We start from the raw sequence: 16,990 nt of genomic DNA, 5'->3' as shown, positions 1-16,990 counted from the left end.
AGAATCCGCTTACCACCTAAAAACAACTTAACATTCAAAATCAATACAAAAACTAATATACTTTTAAAAAACAGGCTGTTTTGTGACGGCGGTGATGGAAAATAAATTGTGGAGTTTTTAAAATTATTTATTTTTATAATAATTATTAACTTACATGTGATATATTTGTAATGCAAATTATATAGAGCAATTTAAAAAAAAAAAAAAAAAAAAAATTAAAACCAACGATATGAACCGAACCGGCGACCCCGCACTTAAGAACTATAGCGCTTACTCGCTGCGCCACGCGATTCTCGCGAGCCGTATATCTTATTATGTTATATAACGAGCTCTGAAATTTTAACTTGATTTTCTCTGTAATGGCTGAGAAATGTGTCTTACTACTTTACCCTGTTGAAGTCCTAGTCATGGCCTACACGTGTAGCAAAAATGAATCGAATCGGCAGGGGCCACTTTGTAGCTTCCTGTAAAATACGAATTACTCGTTCAATTGATATAACAGAAAACTCCAGAACTCTCTTAAGCTGCGTGCTGATTTCAAACCGCGATTTCTCGAAAACGCTTGAGGTGCGTCGTTATCTTTTAGCATTTGTTGCTCCTATATTCATACTACATTTTTGCAAAGTTTCGTAAAAATCGGCGACCCTCAGAATAGGCAGCTCTTGTAATATACATTTTTGCAAAGTTTCGTAAAAATCGGTGACCCTCAAAATAGGCACCTCTTGTAAGTCCGTAAATTAAAGTTTCTAACCTTGCCTTGCTATTAAATTGTCGTTTTAACTTTCTTTTTTTTTTGTCAGCCGGAAATGGATAAACGTTTCAGACTGACCATATTTTAGACATACAAGAAAAAAATTTTAGCACCTTGTGAACTATTTGAATGTCTTTTTTGTTCCGAAATTATACTGTTTCATTTATAAAAATTTTTTTTATTTACAGCACCTAACCCATGTCAACCCATGTCACCATTTATCTTCGGACAATGTGTTTATTCTATAAAGAAATGGTTTTTCATTTCAATATTTCCTGTTTTCCATTTATTTAAAGATAAATCGAAATATTATATAATTTATAATTATAAATATATTTGTATGATTTAATATACTTTATATTTATTATAATTTGTTATTTTTAATATGCATTTTATTGTTTTATATAACCTAACCTAACTTTCGACTAGACCTAAAAAAAATCCTACGAGAACTGTAGACTAGATCATAATTTTGTCATTTACAGTAATTCCTCGGTTCCGTGACTTAAACGTGATATTTTATATAATAATTTTGTATAATACTGTAAAATCTAATTTTGTATAATATATATAGAATTATATTTTATATAAATGTAGTACGCAGAACAGAACGTTGTTGACATGTTGTTGACTGCATAAAGTGGGGATAGCGTGTATGGAAGGAAAATTCTATCTTGTGGAAGATCCGCCTTTCTGCTTAGGTAACAACCAATCAACTTTCATAGCACCTAGTAACTTTGCCGCTACGTGGCCTCCGTGATGTAGGGAGAAGAACAAGAGTGCAAGGTGGGGAGAAGTTTATAAATGGGCCCTTATGAGGTGAAACAGCGTCTCTTTAGTGACTCTCGCAGATTGTATCGTTTGCTAGGTTCATATCGTTGGCTTCGAGCGCGTTGCAGTCCGTTTCACGTGCGTGGTACTGAACACAGTTTTCGGTTTTCTTCGAGTAACAAAGTACTCGATTTTGTAGTATTACTTTCGACTTGTACAGCATCTTAGAATTTGTGACAAACCGCGATCATCGGTAATTTTTTATATTTCTTCAAACTTGGACTCAACACACACGATCGAGACGCGGCACATCACAAGACAGTGAAGAAGAGACATCAAGCGTCAACAATCTGGTCTTCGCACTCGACACCGATTACCGGAACGCCAAATTTCACGAGACCCGTGCTATTTTTAATGTATTGTATCGATTATGGATGCAAGCATGGCTACGCAAAACGAGGTAAGTCTCCAATCTCTTACTTGCATGTGCTGTAAAAGACAAAAGATACATTGCTCGTTCGCACAGATTAACTGTACTATTGAGGTTATGTTATCGTCCTGCCCGGATAAAAATTCAACATATTTTTTTGTTAATTTTTTGAAATATCTTGCCGAACAGATTTGCTTTGAACTCAGTTATGAGTGAATATATGCTGAGAGAGTAACACACGTAATATGTTCGTGTAACTTAATTTACTTACGATAAACTCGGCTTTGAATATACGTACCTACGGTACATTCAGTAGCACGTAAATAGAATTTACTTGTTCGTTAATTTTTCTGATTGAAAGAGAAATTCGAACTTAGTCGTAAGTGAACATATGTCGAGAGTTAAGAGGAGGAAGAGATAATTAATACAATCTAAAGCAGTATCGTGGAATCGCAAATTGCAGAAAAAAATTACATTTCATATAGTTGATTTTCATGCCCACATTTAGTCTCAAGTGTACTATGTTGAATTACATGTTTCGTATTACGTTGACCGAGATAACAGTGGTGGAATGTATTTCTTATTTTATTGTTTCCTATAAAGAGCGGAATCACATAACGCGTATTTCATCTTCTACGTTCTACGGGAATAAAACGCGTATAACTGGTACAAGTGGCATCACATTATTTATAACTGTGTTAAATACGATAAGAATTTTGGAAGATTATGTAAAAACAAACGATAACGTATAGCAATCGATTTTTTGTCAAGAATGATCAGTTTAGAGAGTGTAATTTTTACAAACGGTATCTAGACACGAAGATCAAGTTTTGTTCAAATTTTCATTGTATGGCGTTACTGCTTAGATTTGGATATTGTTCTCCTCAAAAACATTATTTAAGCGATTTCTCAGAAATCACTTCTGATAGGTGTGATTCGGAATAATTAGAGAAATATTTATCTATCGTAGTATCAAAGTATATATAGAAAATCAGATAATGTTCTAGTATTATCTAAAACTCTGAAAGACAAGTGCGCCGTGGACGGTAAATGAGTTTTTTTGTTCTTTATAACAATTTCTGAAAAATGAGAAAAATATCAAAATCGAAAGAATTTTCTGCTCGTTTTCTCCTTTTTTCGTGGAATAATTAAGATATAACGTTAATGTAATTTAAATTTCTCTACCGTGGAAATAGCGAGAGTTAATCGATTAACGATTAGTTAATCTTATCTTAAATTCTTTCGTAAGATGGATACGCGTGCCGCAGGTAGTAAATATAAAGTGTTTTGGATTCATAGACAAAAAATTGTTTCCTTTGACGATTTACTTTTAAGGTCAAGATGACTTTTTCTTCGGTGATTTACGAGTTTGGTGGGCGAGTAAAATGATATTTAGCAGAGAATGTGCGTGTGTGTCATTCTTATTTTTTTATATTCACTTTGAATAATTTCACTTTCACTGTGTTGATCTTGTCGTCTGAGAAGCAAGTGTATTATGAAACGAGAGATATTTATATACAACAAAAGAAGGAAAGGACGAAAAGAGTCATTTACTAAAGAATTGATTTACCAAACGGTATTATTTGTAAGAGAGTTGAAATTTTAAATATTCTCAAACTATAATTTTTAGTATATATATTCAAATTATTCTACTTAAATTATAATTGTTCAAAATTATTTTTATGAAAGCTACATCGAAAAAGTTACATAATAATCATGATTATTTTTCAATTAGGAAAAGAATCTAACTAAAATATATTTGAAAAAATATTTATTCTTTTTGAGGCACAGACATTTTGCTTCTAACAATGATTTGATTCTTTTATAAAATTGTGGATTATTTTTTGGAATATTTTACTATCTTCTAATATCACACATTTTGTATGTTACATTTCTTTTTCAAATTTATTCAATAGTTTATTCAATAGTTCAATTTTTATTTAAGATTTATGGCTTTGATTTTTCAAACACAGTTATGTGAGGTTAGCTTGCAAAGTGTTGGTAAATTAATCCTATTTTTTAACTTCATATTAATAAATATCGTATTTTCATCGAAACATTTGAAAATGATTCTATTATGAAAGAATTATGAAAAACATTTTTTTCTACTATGAAGTAGATCTTTTAATGTTGTTAACAAGTATTCAGCACAAATAATGTATAAGTTGCAAAACTACATTACTACAGTTTCATTTCTTACATAAAAGTTCGGCATTGTTTTCTTTTACTTTTATGAAGGAACAATATTGAAGTAAAAAGATTAAATAATTGATTCATTCATGACGTATGGATTTGTCCTTAAAGTCATTTTGATAATTAATTGCTAGCCAGTAGAAATGTAAACCATCCAAGTGATTAACATTTGTATCCTTGTTGTTATTCAAAGAAATCTAATATTGCAGGATCTGAAAAAGATGAGAAAATAACATAAGAAAAATTAAATTATCTTTGTAAATGTGTAAAGTACTGTGTCCTATACATGTGTCTTATACTATTGTTTTTAAATTGTTTTTTTATAGATGAATTTTCAATTTTTGGACTTACATGATTTAACTGACAATGACAAGGGTCAGTTACTTAATCTTCTGAAGACTGACACTAAAACTTTAAAATTACCATGGAAAAAAGTCATGAAAAAGGATATTATTGCTACGAAAGTAGAATCTCAGCAGCATCAGGGTTGCAATATTATGACTTATCCATTGATGAACACACAATCCAATGAATGGCAATATAATGTTTCAAATGATCAAGTACCAACGTTTGTGCCCAGAATGCAATATGGACATGCTGGATTCAATCTTGGTGCACAGTTTCAAGATGTGAATTATAACCAAGAAAATGGACAATGCAACACTCCTAATAGAGATATGAGAAGGGGAGTACAGTCAGGATATTTGAATGAACCTATGCAAGTTTACCCGCAAATGTTTATGTATTACTCATACCCTCCTAATCATTCCGTATCTACACAACAAGTGTCTGGTGGACAAATCTACTATTCTGCGCCAATATATTCATCGCTTCCTCAATCACATCCAAATACTCAGACAGTTTCTTCTAATTCAAACGCATGTCCTACTTATCTTCCAAGTCATAATGTGGAGCCAATTAACAATTACGTACAACATGAACTGTCTCAACCTTCAAATTCAGCAATAACCAAACCGATGCCACAAATAGTCCCGCATAATGGATGTGTAGAAAATACAAGCATTCCTAACAAACCAGTTTGTCATCAAGTAAATAGTCATAACACTTCTCAAGTCGCCATTGTAAATAGTTCTATGTCCCAATTGTCTGTCAAGAATGAAAACACTGCCAATATAGAGAACGTGTGTATTGAAAAAGTTAATATGAAGGAACAATGCAATACAGCGTGCACTGTAAATAATAATTGCAAAAGAAAACCTGAAGTGAAGGTGGAGAAAGTTAATGTGCCATATGTAAATACTGTTAGTAATAGTATCAAAACAGAGCAAAATGGAGAATTGGAGAACAAACTCGAGATGAATCAAAATGGAGAAATAGATAGAAACTTGAATAATAAAATTGTTTTTGGTACTCCAACAACTACTATAAAAATATCATCTGAATCTATCTCTAAAGTAGATAAAGATATAGTGCAAAGTAAGGAGAACATTGCATCAAAGGATTCTCAAAATAAAACAGTTACAATATCAAATGGCTCGTCAACCACCTCAAATAGTTCCTCGTCTACATCAAGCACACCATCGGCTGTAACACCACCTGCAGCTACAGTCAGATCCTACGCCAGTCTTTTCAGGAAGGACAGCAGTCAATCAGTCAAAACACGTAAATCTGTGGATCAACAAAACGGATCGATAAGAACGCCAACTCAAAGAGAAGAATCCACTAGTTCAAATACTTCAGAAAATCAAAGCAACGTATTTTGCACAGTAAATGATTGCAAGTCTATGCAGAATGAAACATTAAATTTACTTGATGATCCTAATACATTCAGAATGGCTGGTGAGTATACAAAAAATATAAGTTTAAAATAATAAAAAAATATGAGTTAAAATAATAAAAAGTTATATACAATTTGTAGTTTTTGAAACAATAAAATTTACATATATATTCACTTGTTTACAGAACATTTGACAAGTTACAAAATGGACACACAGACTGTGAGTTTGTTACCTAGAGGACTGACGAATCGCAGTAGTTATTGTTACATCAATAGTATATTGCAAGCTTTACTCGCATGCCCACCGTTCTACAATCTTTTCAATTCTTTGCCAGTTTCGAAGAACAAAGGCAAAAATTCTTCTACCTACTTGATAGACAATATGTGAGTAGACAGAGTGATGTTGATGCTTCATATTCTCACTATGACAAAACTATAACAATTTATATTTTTCTGAAATTAATATGAGAAAATTAATTGTTATCTTATGTTGCTTAACAGGATTAAATTTGTTCGCGAGTTTTCACCATTGACAGAAGCTGCCCGTATGCCCAGAAAGGACCGTAAGGATCAGAGACGAGAAGATATCGATATATACAGCGGCGTTGCTTTCGAACCTTCATATATTTATGCTATTTTAAAGCATAAATCGTTTAATGGTGTATTTTCCGTTGAAGGGCGGCAAGAAGACGCAGAAGAATTTCTGTCATGTCTGTTGAATGGCATCAATGATGAAATGACAGAGGTATGTCATTCGTATAAGGTATGTATCTGTTTTCATATCATCATCACTCATTACATGAACCCTTAATTCAATCGTTGGCATTTATATAACGGCGTAAATTTTACTATAACACTTCTCTAAATAGAGTTACATATATTTTCTGCATAATTTCTGAAAGTGAAAGAATACACTTATTATGTCAAAATCTTGTATTATCAAACGGCACTTTAGATCTATAAAAAATCTACAAATAAATATCTAAAATCTACGTATAAAAATATACTTCTATATAATTTTGTGAAATTCTACACTCTTTAATTACGTGAAATTTTAATGTTCTTTTAAACACACAAAATACTTTGTATATATGAGGACAGATTTAAATATTGACTTAAGGGTTCAATTATATGGTTCAACTTCGTACACGGAGACTCACAAAAATAAGTAAAGTAATGAATCAATTAATATTTATCTTGCTTTTTAACTTGCTTTGTATAATGATAATATGTAGCTTTTTGGCTTTTTATAATTTTATTTCATGTAAATTGTTTTATTCATTACCGCCATTTATATTCACCTCCAACTAATTACTCTTTTACTACTTTGCATTACTTTTTCTACTTAATTTGAAATAAACTTAAGCTATATTTCTATTTCATCTATTTTAGAATTTTTTAATTTGTTCGCGTTTTATACATATAATTTTCTCTTTTTGTGCTTGCTCACACACATGTTTTTATTCTGCTATTTGATCTTAAATGGTATAGCACAACAATTCACCGACTAACATCAGTAGTTAATATAGATTATTAATGTTTATATTACTTTTGCACATGCAGTCTAAACATTTATAATTTATATAATTGATTTTTGGCTGTTTTACTTTATTTATTATTTCTCTCTCACAATCTCTCAGCAACTGAAAAATCGGTTGATTTCTGTAAGTAGTAGTAGTAGTACTTTTATATTAATGTGTTGTATTTTTTATATTAACGTGTTGTCATGTGTGTCATGTTTTGTGCATTGCAACTATTCTCTGTTATAACAATAATCGTATGATAGTATATCTTGGATTATCGTCTCATTAAAATTACATCACTGCCCATTTACTTATTCTCAGACAAGATTATTTTAAATCTTCCATTTTGTCACTTATTTCAATTATTGTTTCATAGGTAGTTTCTCTCTCTCTCTCTCTTTCTCTCTTATTTTCTTCATCAACTTTATCCAATATTCCTTTTCTAAGAATTGGTGAATAATGTGTGAATGGTGTGTAATATAAATGTAAAAGAAATATATTTTTGTGAATGTAATTAAACAAAGTACTTTATATAAATGTAATGTACTTTATTGTGCGTTACTCAAAGTTTTATTGTGATCGATATATGTTTCAGATAATGAAATTTATCAATGGTCATACTGTAGCCACAGAGAATAATATCAACGGTGATCATGGTCATGATGAGGAAGAATGGCAGGTAAGATGTTTGATTACAATATAACTAAAACATTTATTTTTTTGCACATTTCTATGGAAATTTATTCAGAACAATATCTAAAAAACTTATTAAAAATCATATCTGCCTCACTAAACTTACATTTAATTTTAAAAATTATTTCTTTATTCTAGATAATGGGACCAAAAAATAAAGGTTCAATCACACGGGAAATAGAATTTGAAAAGACACCTTTATCGGATATTTTTCGAGGACAATTGCGATCTAGAGTATCACGAGCGGGAGAACAGCCAACGGACAATGTACAACCTTTTTTCACACTACAGCTTGATGTACAAGTAAGTATAAATCTTATTATTAACCTTCTTATTAACCTTTATATTATTAAATAAATCAAACTTATATTATTTGTAATTTTGAAACATGTAACTTATCTAAAAATATCACATTCTATATAATCTTATGTTTTATATAAACTCAGTTGATCTGTTCAATTTTTTTTTAAATAAAGCACGGAGTGTTCCACGTCGTGCGCGTTTAACTTCACGTAATGTGCATGAAATTGGCGCAAGGAAGTATTGTGCCTCTTGATACTTAATGATATTTCTTTTTACAGAAAGCTGATTCTGTAAGAAGCGCTTTTGAAATTCTCGTTGGAAAGGATCAATTGGAAGGAATGACCTCAAGCAAAACTAGACAACAAATAGAGGCCTGGAAACAAGTAACTTTGGAGAAGTTACCTGCTGTTTTAATTTTACACTTAAAATGGTTCGTTTATAACAATGACAACTACGCTAATGGATGCTCAAAAATATTGAAAGGCATGGAATTTCCTGTGGACTTGAAAATCGACAACAGTATGTATATCAAATATAAATTTATTTTATATTTATGAAATTTGATATATTTCGTTTTGTTCAAGTTTAACATATTTTTTTTCATAAGTTATTACAAATTGTATTAACTTAAACTATTTAAATATCTTGTATGTTTTAATCATACTTCATGTGTTAATTCTATTCTATCTGTCTACATAAATTTTATACTCATTTAATGACATTTTCTAATGTTACTTTATATTTTATTTTTACAGAGTTTCTGTCACCGAACACCGCAAAGAAGTTAGGTCCCAGACAGAAACAATATAAATTGTTTGCTGTCACATACCACGATGGAAGAGAGACGACAAAGGGACATTATTTCACCGATGTCTTCCACGTGGGATTTGGGTGCTGGCTCCGATACGATGACAGCACCGTAAAGACTGTCCCGGAGAGTAGCGTACTCCGGCCCTCATCGCCGCGAGTACCCTACCTCCTGTATTATAGGAGGGCCGACACCATCGGCAGTCAGACTGCCAACACTAAAGCGCAATAAGATCCGCGCGGTGTTGGCAGAATTGTATATATTGTAAATATTGTTACTGTTAATTTATCTTTGCGATGTTCGGTGATAATTTCGCAAATTTAGAATGTATATTTTAGATTTAATGTTCAAAAAACATTTGTAATTTATGTAAATAAGTATAATTATAAGACATAGGAAAATTAAATAGATCTGTTTTCACAAATTCGAAAATTCTTGTTGATATTCCTGAGTGATGAAATACAAATTAAACACCGAGATTTTTTATATATACTAATAATAGTGCGGAAAAAACACTGCTTCCTAAACTTCTATAAAACTATTTCTATATATATATATATCAACTGTTATATATATTACATATATATATACACCTATGCGAGAGTTCTATATACATTTATATATGTATATATACATTTACCTTCAAATCCCGAAATAAATGCAAGCACAAGTTGATCCAGTGTTCTAATCTGGATTCGCAATTTTTCAGTAGATTTAAAGAATGTTATTCTCTAAATGCTTTATATGTTATATATATATATAATGTATTCTAGAGAAGAGTACGTCCTCTCGAGTAAACCAAAACAATTTGAAGCTTAAAACAAACAACTTCAGAAAAGTTGTCTGTTATTCCAATATATCATTTTAGAATAGCGTGTTGATATTTCTGATACATACACGCTACATAGAGGACTTGAAAATATTTGAATACAAATATATATATATATATATGTTCTTTTTCTGAAATAAGATTACTGAAGATGTTGCTAGTTTTTTAATTTCTTCAAGAAAACGAAAATGTGAAAAAGATTTTTAATATTTGAGAAAACGTGTGTATAAAATATAGAGTAGAGAGTATAGATTATTTTTTTATATAATATATCTATATACAACAGAGACCGATTTCAACTTGCCAGTTGTTCGTCATTATATATTACTATTTTTCTAATCAGTATTTTTAAACGTCATTTAATAAGTCATACAGTTTTGTATGCATACATTTTGTTTGACTAGATTTTCCTGTACATAATTTATCAAACACATTCGACTTATTTCAGTAATTAAAGAACACAGCTGGCAAAGAGATAAAGAACTGAAAAATTGTCATAACAACTACATACAAAAATAAAAACTGCATTTTTTGGATTTAACCTTTCCTAAGTATGCATATTATTGCATGTTAATAGTTTTGCAATAATTTTTCTTGTGTTCAGAATCATCCGTGATCTGTCACATATATATTTCGTAATCTTGGTGTCCGATCAATTAAATTTTATATGCAACTTTACGTAAAATACAGTTGCAGCATAAATTTCAATAAATAATTTCAAAAATTAATGAAATTATGTCATAGTATATAAAACTTATATAATTTACAATATATATATAAGCATATAATATGTATATATACTATATGTACATATAGATGTGTATAGTATTTTGTATACACATACTGTATATGTCATATATGTATATATGTTTGTAATACTAACAAGAGTAAAATGCATACTTTAAAGGAAAGTTTCGAACCTAATTATGACTCACGCATGAACATAATACCTCTGATTTCGTTTAACTCTCTTCTGAGTAAATATATTTGAAGTTTATAACAAAACTATAAAAGTTATACAATAAATTTGATTAAAAATGTATTATATCATACTTTCGAAACACATGAAGTTTTATTATAATTCCTGTGAAATATTCCTCTTTTCTATTTAAAATTATGAATGTCTTTGATTGCTTAGAAAGAAAGAATTTAGAAACTTAACCAGTATACACGGCTTACAAAAACTTGTTTCATCCTCAGGACAGACTTTAAGTCTAACTATGTAAATATAATTTTCCAGATTTATGGGGCCATGAACTGAAGGATACAATCCTTAATATAAATTCTTATTTACTTATTAAATTTATCTAATAAACGATCTAATGTACTTGTACTCAATATAATAATGTACATAAATAATTCTGAACATCATAACAAATACACATGATATATACACAATTGCAAACTTTGACAAACATTCTTCACAAAATAGACAATACCACTGCTAAAAATGTGGCAGACAGACTTTACCCGCAAAGAGTTCAGAGATAACTGTAATCCACAGAGCTAATACAAATAGAATGTATGCAATTCCAACTTGATGAGAGTTAGGTAATTGATATGGTTGGCCACCAATTTCATCAATGTCAAATCCCATTGGAAATATAACAGCTGCCGTACAAAACAGTACCACTGAAATTAAATTGTTGTTTATGTTATATTATTCACTTAATAATTCACAGAAGTAGCTCAAGTATCATGGCAACTGATACGTTGATCACTCTGTATACTTATGTGTATGTGATATTTACTATTTCATTATTTAAATTACAAAAAAACATAAAACTACATATTGTGTGTATGCTTTTTATTTATACTACATATAGTACATTTTTCTTTATACGTACTGGCACCAAATCCCACCCAACGTGCGTATGCAATGACACAACGATCCCAGTGTGAAATGACCATCAATATTATGGTTGCTGTGATCAAAATGCAACCTACAAATATGCAGATCAATGCGATCAACCAGTGTGGTTTCAGATCTGATTTGTAACACACTTGCGGTCTGTTATATAAAGTCACGCACGACCACATAAGACCGAATCTCGTATCACCTGTTAAAAACAAAACAAACTCAAATTCTTATTTGACTTAGCTAGAGGGTATATATGTTTTGCAACTTTGAACATTGTAATTGTTATTTCAAATCTATTTTGTTGAGCATTCGATTATGTTCTCAGGAAATAAACATCCAACTGTCTAGAATATTCGCAACTCATTATCATGAAAAAAAAAAAAGAAAAACATGTACGAAGGTAAAATCTTTTTGCTGAGTGCAAAGAGCTGATTGAAAAGAGAATTTATATTTAACATTTACCGCCGACATCGGTGATGATCCAGTCCGGCATTGCGATACTGATTATAGCAATAACGTCGGCGAATAGGAATAATATTCCCGAAACAACAGTCAATTTGTCCATTTTTGCACTTAGAATAGTTGACAGTCGGCAAGAATTGGCACTTCGTTTGGAATATACGCCGCTACATTTACGTGGTCCTCATATCTTGCTGTCACGCACCGTCACGTCTAACAATCATCGTCGTGATTTTATCCGTGTGTCGATTCGCGAAGACATCATTATTTACTGACAGACACGACCGTATCGCTGCGTATCAACAGTTACATTGCAAGACAAGGTCCATGTTGTCAGAAATGTAGCGGCGTGGTTTTATTAACTTTTACACCAGGTGGCGACACTTTTTCTTATTTAGCATCTGATCGACTTACACGCGCTATCGATACGCGTGAACGATAATGTAATTCGACTCGAAGTTACCGCGAAAAAAGAGCGCGTCTTTGTTTCACAGAGTGCGGAAAGAAAGGATCATGATTTGATAGACCTTAATTTAAAAAAATACTGCTATTAACAAGCTATTAGAAATTGTTTTATTAATATTCACTGACGTTTTACATGCAGATTTTATCACTGTATATTGAAAAATAAGATAACAACAACAATGAGAAATATACTAAAGTGGTGGAAATTGCACGTGAAAAACGGCTAAGTCATTATAAACTTTCTGGACACAATATAATCACAATTATATATTTTTTTGTCAAAATAGAAGGAAAAATGTGGATATAGGATATAAAATATCAAATAACACATTACGGTCGTTCGTGATATCTTTGAGATATATCTTTCATTTCATGCGAATAAGACGTACAATTTGCTTCTAATTTCACACACGTCCTAAAAGTGATACAAACTACAATATGTTCGTCGGAGATACTATCAATTAATCGCTCCTATATGAGTTTACAGCTCAAACAACATGACACAAACGACATGATCTTGCTTGATATGTGTTCTCTGACTAAATATTTGTTTTCGTTCATCATCTCGAAAATTTGAAATTGCAAAATATTAAATAATGACACATTCTTACTTCATAGAAGCGTTTACGCAATTTTTTTTTATTATTTATAATTGTCTCACTTTGACACAAATTCTCCAAATCGATCTTTTCGCGTTCTCGTACAAACGAGATTTTTTTAGCTTTAATAAATGTCTGCTGTTTTTTTTTTTGTTTTTTATTTCTTATGCATAAAAGCGCATCATATGATAGTTTCGAAGAGTTTTACTACCTCTAACCAACCGTCTCGTTCATTAACTTTATGATTTGATCCTACGAAGTGTAGTTTATGGCTAGTTTCATAGAGATATTAACAGCGTACTAATTAGAACGGACGAAAAAATTATGCTCAGAGTCGTTGTCGAAATCCCGGGTCCGGGTGTAGCCGCGTTGCAAAAATCGGACGTACAGGAACACACCTCTTGTCTACCACCGAAACCGCTTCGTTGGTAACACTTGGTCTTGTAGGCCGACTCGTCCCATCCGCATCCTCGAATGACCCTCGTGTCGGGTGGCACTGTGTCATTCAAAATGATATATATGTTTTTTATTAAATCGTACAATTTTATATAATATTATAAGTTCGTAATAAATTATATGATTTTTTTTTCATATAATATTAATGCAATTCTGACACGTACAGCCATTGACGCTAAACTCGATGACTTGTGTAATCTTTCGACACAGTGTATATTTCGCACCGTCCTTCAGATCCGAACAGTCTATCTTCATAGAATCTGGTGGGATGAGATCGGCGCACTGACTGTTGTTGCGACTGTTGCACTGATAACATTGCCTAGCATTGACACCTGTAAAATAATGTTTATTTCACGATTACTTTTTCTTATCTATATCTTAATTAATGTTGCTTATCGAGTGGAAGAACATGTTTAATCATTTCGTGATTAAATTACAACGTTTATAATTGTTTTAAATAAAAATTTCTCTCACTTTTTCTCTGTCGCTACTGGTTTTTTTCTTAAATTAAATAATAATTATACTAAGAAAATTAAGTTATCACGATTGGATATATATATTATTATTCTTGAAAGCTTGCTTATACATATACTTGTAACATTATTTTGCTCATCACGCGATAACGCAAGGTTAAAGATCAAACCACAAAGAAGATAAGTTGAACGATCAAACCGACGTATTTTATGTAGATTCGTCGTTACTAGATATTATGTTTTCTTTATCGTAGAAATCACGTGCGTGCAAAATTGAACACTGCTGCTGTTTCCGAGCAGGCGCAAAATCTGTGAAATTGTTCTTTTGAAGAAAATTATCTCCCAAAACCGAGTCGAATAGAAACGTGTCTAGTTAAAGATTACAAAATCCATATTTTCGACATACATATATATATATATAAATCCACAATATTTTTCTAATTTTCTGACGTATTTGGGAACAAGCAAATTTCCTTCGTTACTTAAAAAAAAATCATGTAAAATTGATACTCTCGAATACATCGAAGTTTATTGTTGGCTTCTTTCGCGCACGCGATAGAGGTCGGGTAGATTCTTCTCTCTCTCTCGTAACCGTTGTTACTAAAAATATACTGTATGTGTGTGGGAGTTACGTGAATTAAGTAACACACGAGTGCAAAATATATTTTTGGCGACAGAAAGAGAAAGAAAGAGAGAGATGCGATATAATTCACAACAATATTGCGTTACGATGTAGTCGTTGCATATGATCGTTTTGTACATACGCGATAACTTAGCAGGCTTATGTTTATCACAAAATTAAATTAACATATATTGCGAATTTGCGAAAAGACAACTAACAGAACGATATTGCACTCTCTTTTTCGATCATTCTTTGTGTTATGTGTACACACACGGATATAGTTCATCGAACTCTCATAGTGGTGCTACCTCGCAGAGAAAAATCAATGCAGCTACGCCAGCTACGTCCGCGGAAACACGTATTCGTGTAACACAGTGCGCTTTTATCCGCAATCTTCTTTCAAAGCCAATAAGCAGAATGCCAGCAAATAGGCAGCAAAAATTCGATCGGCGACAGATATGGTATCATTTTGTACATCTGCATTGACCTCACGTTCCGCAAGTTAGAACGTTATCTGCGGAACTTAATCTGACCGCAAATTGGCGGTAGAAATCAAGCAGATTTCTTTCGAATGCGGTTCTCTGCCGCCGATCCGACTCCGAAAACTGCGTTTGACAGATCCGCTCTGAGATTTTCGCTGCCAATTTGTCCGCAACACGCGAACAATTTACTCTCTTGTTATATTTCTCTCTCGAAGAAAAATAAAAATTAGTTCGACATTTTATTATTGTCAAAATATTTTTCCACACAAATCGTCCAATTTTATTTCCGCACATTTGATCATATCATCACACATTGGCATTTATACGGCTAAAATGCCAAATATTTTGCTTGAAACTCACACTTATTGGCTGAGATTTGTTCGCAAAATATCATTCATATAAAATTGTTTCGCCTCGATTACATAAATTGTTGTTCAAATATTTTTCGATCACTTTTGCACAAACACACATCCGTATCGTTTTTTTTTTTTTTTTTCAATATACGCGCATCACACTTTTGCGATCACTTACCACTGCAGAGAAACAGAATGATGCTGCACAAAGTGATATCGAGAGATATTCTAAGAGTTTTCTTCATTGTGTTCTTGTTCTTCTTCGTCTTCTTGAAGAGATTGAGAAAAGCGAGTGTCGTTTCACTGAGAAGTTTCACTGTTGTGCGTACAGATGTAATATACACGAAAGAGATATATTAAATATGTACATACAATCAGGATAGAAGACGCACACAGAGAATTGTTGAACCAGTTCAAAGAAACGACACAAGGAAAAAAAAGGAATGAAATGGAAAAACCCGAATGTAAAGAGAGAATGGAGAAGAAGACCTCAAGATATCATTTGACCTGGACAAGTGAGTAAGCACTGGTAATGTTCGGCACCAGAGTGGCACAAGCCTGGTAACTCTAGCATCAATATATATACAGTATATACACCGAACGGTACTGAACGAATACGCGCGCGATTACGCCCGTGTGGAAGGGAGAGCAGGACGAATATGTCGTGTGGGTAGCCCGGTGGCGCGGTGGGAAAAGAACATGGCGAATAAACGAGCCAACTACGAATAACTCTAGAAACAGAACCCGCGATCGATTATTCTGCCGCTAAAAATGAATTTTTGTTTCAATCGTTTTCCGTTGTTTACATTTGTCCAAATTAAAAAACAGCTTTTACGCGGATGTTTTGGAATGTACGTTTCATCACGTGCGTGCAAAACACAACAAGAATACGAATCCCATTACACACAAAAGATATATAATTATTTAACATACACACATATCGAGAGAGAGAAAAAAAACAAAGAGAAAAAAAGAGAGAGACAGACAATAATTAAATTTATTTATACGTGACGGTATCCCCTCATCGCGTGTAATCGCGAAAAGCTACCGGTGCGCAAGGTCAATTTCTAATATTTTTTTTTAACGAAATTAATTGAACGAAGATACATCGATTTATTTTTATCAATCGCAAAGTTAGAAATAAAAAGGAAAACATTAGAGAAGCAAACTAAGATATGAGA

General features: G+C 32.0%; 3 protein-coding genes across 4 annotated transcripts; 1 reads left to right on the top strand and 2 right to left on the bottom strand.

Moving 5' to 3' along the window:
- Window positions 1-1,586: 1,586 nt before the first annotated feature.
- On the top strand, window positions 1,587-10,806 carry LOC109853765 (ubiquitin carboxyl-terminal hydrolase 10). Of its 2 annotated transcripts, none has more exons than XM_020426159.1 (8): window positions 1,587-1,982; window positions 4,472-5,945; window positions 6,069-6,267; window positions 6,385-6,628; window positions 8,002-8,085; window positions 8,238-8,402; window positions 8,681-8,921; window positions 9,158-10,806. In XM_020426159.1, the coding sequence occupies exons 1-8, from the start codon at window positions 1,953-1,955 to the stop codon at window positions 9,439-9,441; spliced, it is 2,721 nt and encodes a 906-aa protein (XP_020281748.1). In that variant the 5' UTR covers window positions 1,587-1,952; the 3' UTR covers window positions 9,442-10,806. The 2 variants fall into 2 exon arrangements, with proteins under 2 accessions (XP_020281748.1, XP_020281747.1); XM_020426158.1 differs by having other exon boundaries at window positions 6,385-6,646.
- Window positions 10,807-11,352: 546 nt separating this feature from the next.
- On the bottom strand, window positions 11,353-12,703 carry LOC109853756 (uncharacterized protein C16orf52 homolog A). Its single transcript, XM_020426150.1, has 3 exons — window positions 12,363-12,703; window positions 11,887-12,099; window positions 11,353-11,671 (listed from the first exon to the last, which is right to left on the bottom strand). The coding sequence occupies exons 1-3, from the start codon at window positions 12,463-12,465 to the stop codon at window positions 11,484-11,486; spliced, it is 504 nt and encodes a 167-aa protein (XP_020281739.1). The 5' UTR covers window positions 12,466-12,703; the 3' UTR covers window positions 11,353-11,483.
- A 467-nt stretch (window positions 12,704-13,170) lies between these two features.
- Window positions 13,171-16,407, bottom strand: LOC109853774. Its single transcript, XM_020426175.1, has 3 exons — window positions 15,988-16,407; window positions 14,044-14,211; window positions 13,171-13,919 (listed from the first exon to the last, which is right to left on the bottom strand). Exons 1-3 carry the CDS (start codon window positions 16,052-16,054, stop codon window positions 13,702-13,704), a joined length of 453 nt encoding a protein of 150 aa, XP_020281764.1. The 5' UTR covers window positions 16,055-16,407; the 3' UTR covers window positions 13,171-13,701.
- Window positions 16,408-16,990: the final 583 nt, after the last annotated feature.

Source organism: Pseudomyrmex gracilis, unplaced genomic scaffold (genome assembly GCF_002006095.1).
Source record: "Pseudomyrmex gracilis isolate BER0280 unplaced genomic scaffold, ASM200609v1 scaffold_54, whole genome shotgun sequence".
NCBI lineage: Eukaryota > Metazoa > Arthropoda > Insecta > Hymenoptera > Formicidae > Pseudomyrmex > Pseudomyrmex gracilis.
The sequence above is the reverse complement of the archived record's forward strand: the minus strand, read 5'-3'. Positions and strand labels throughout refer to the sequence as shown.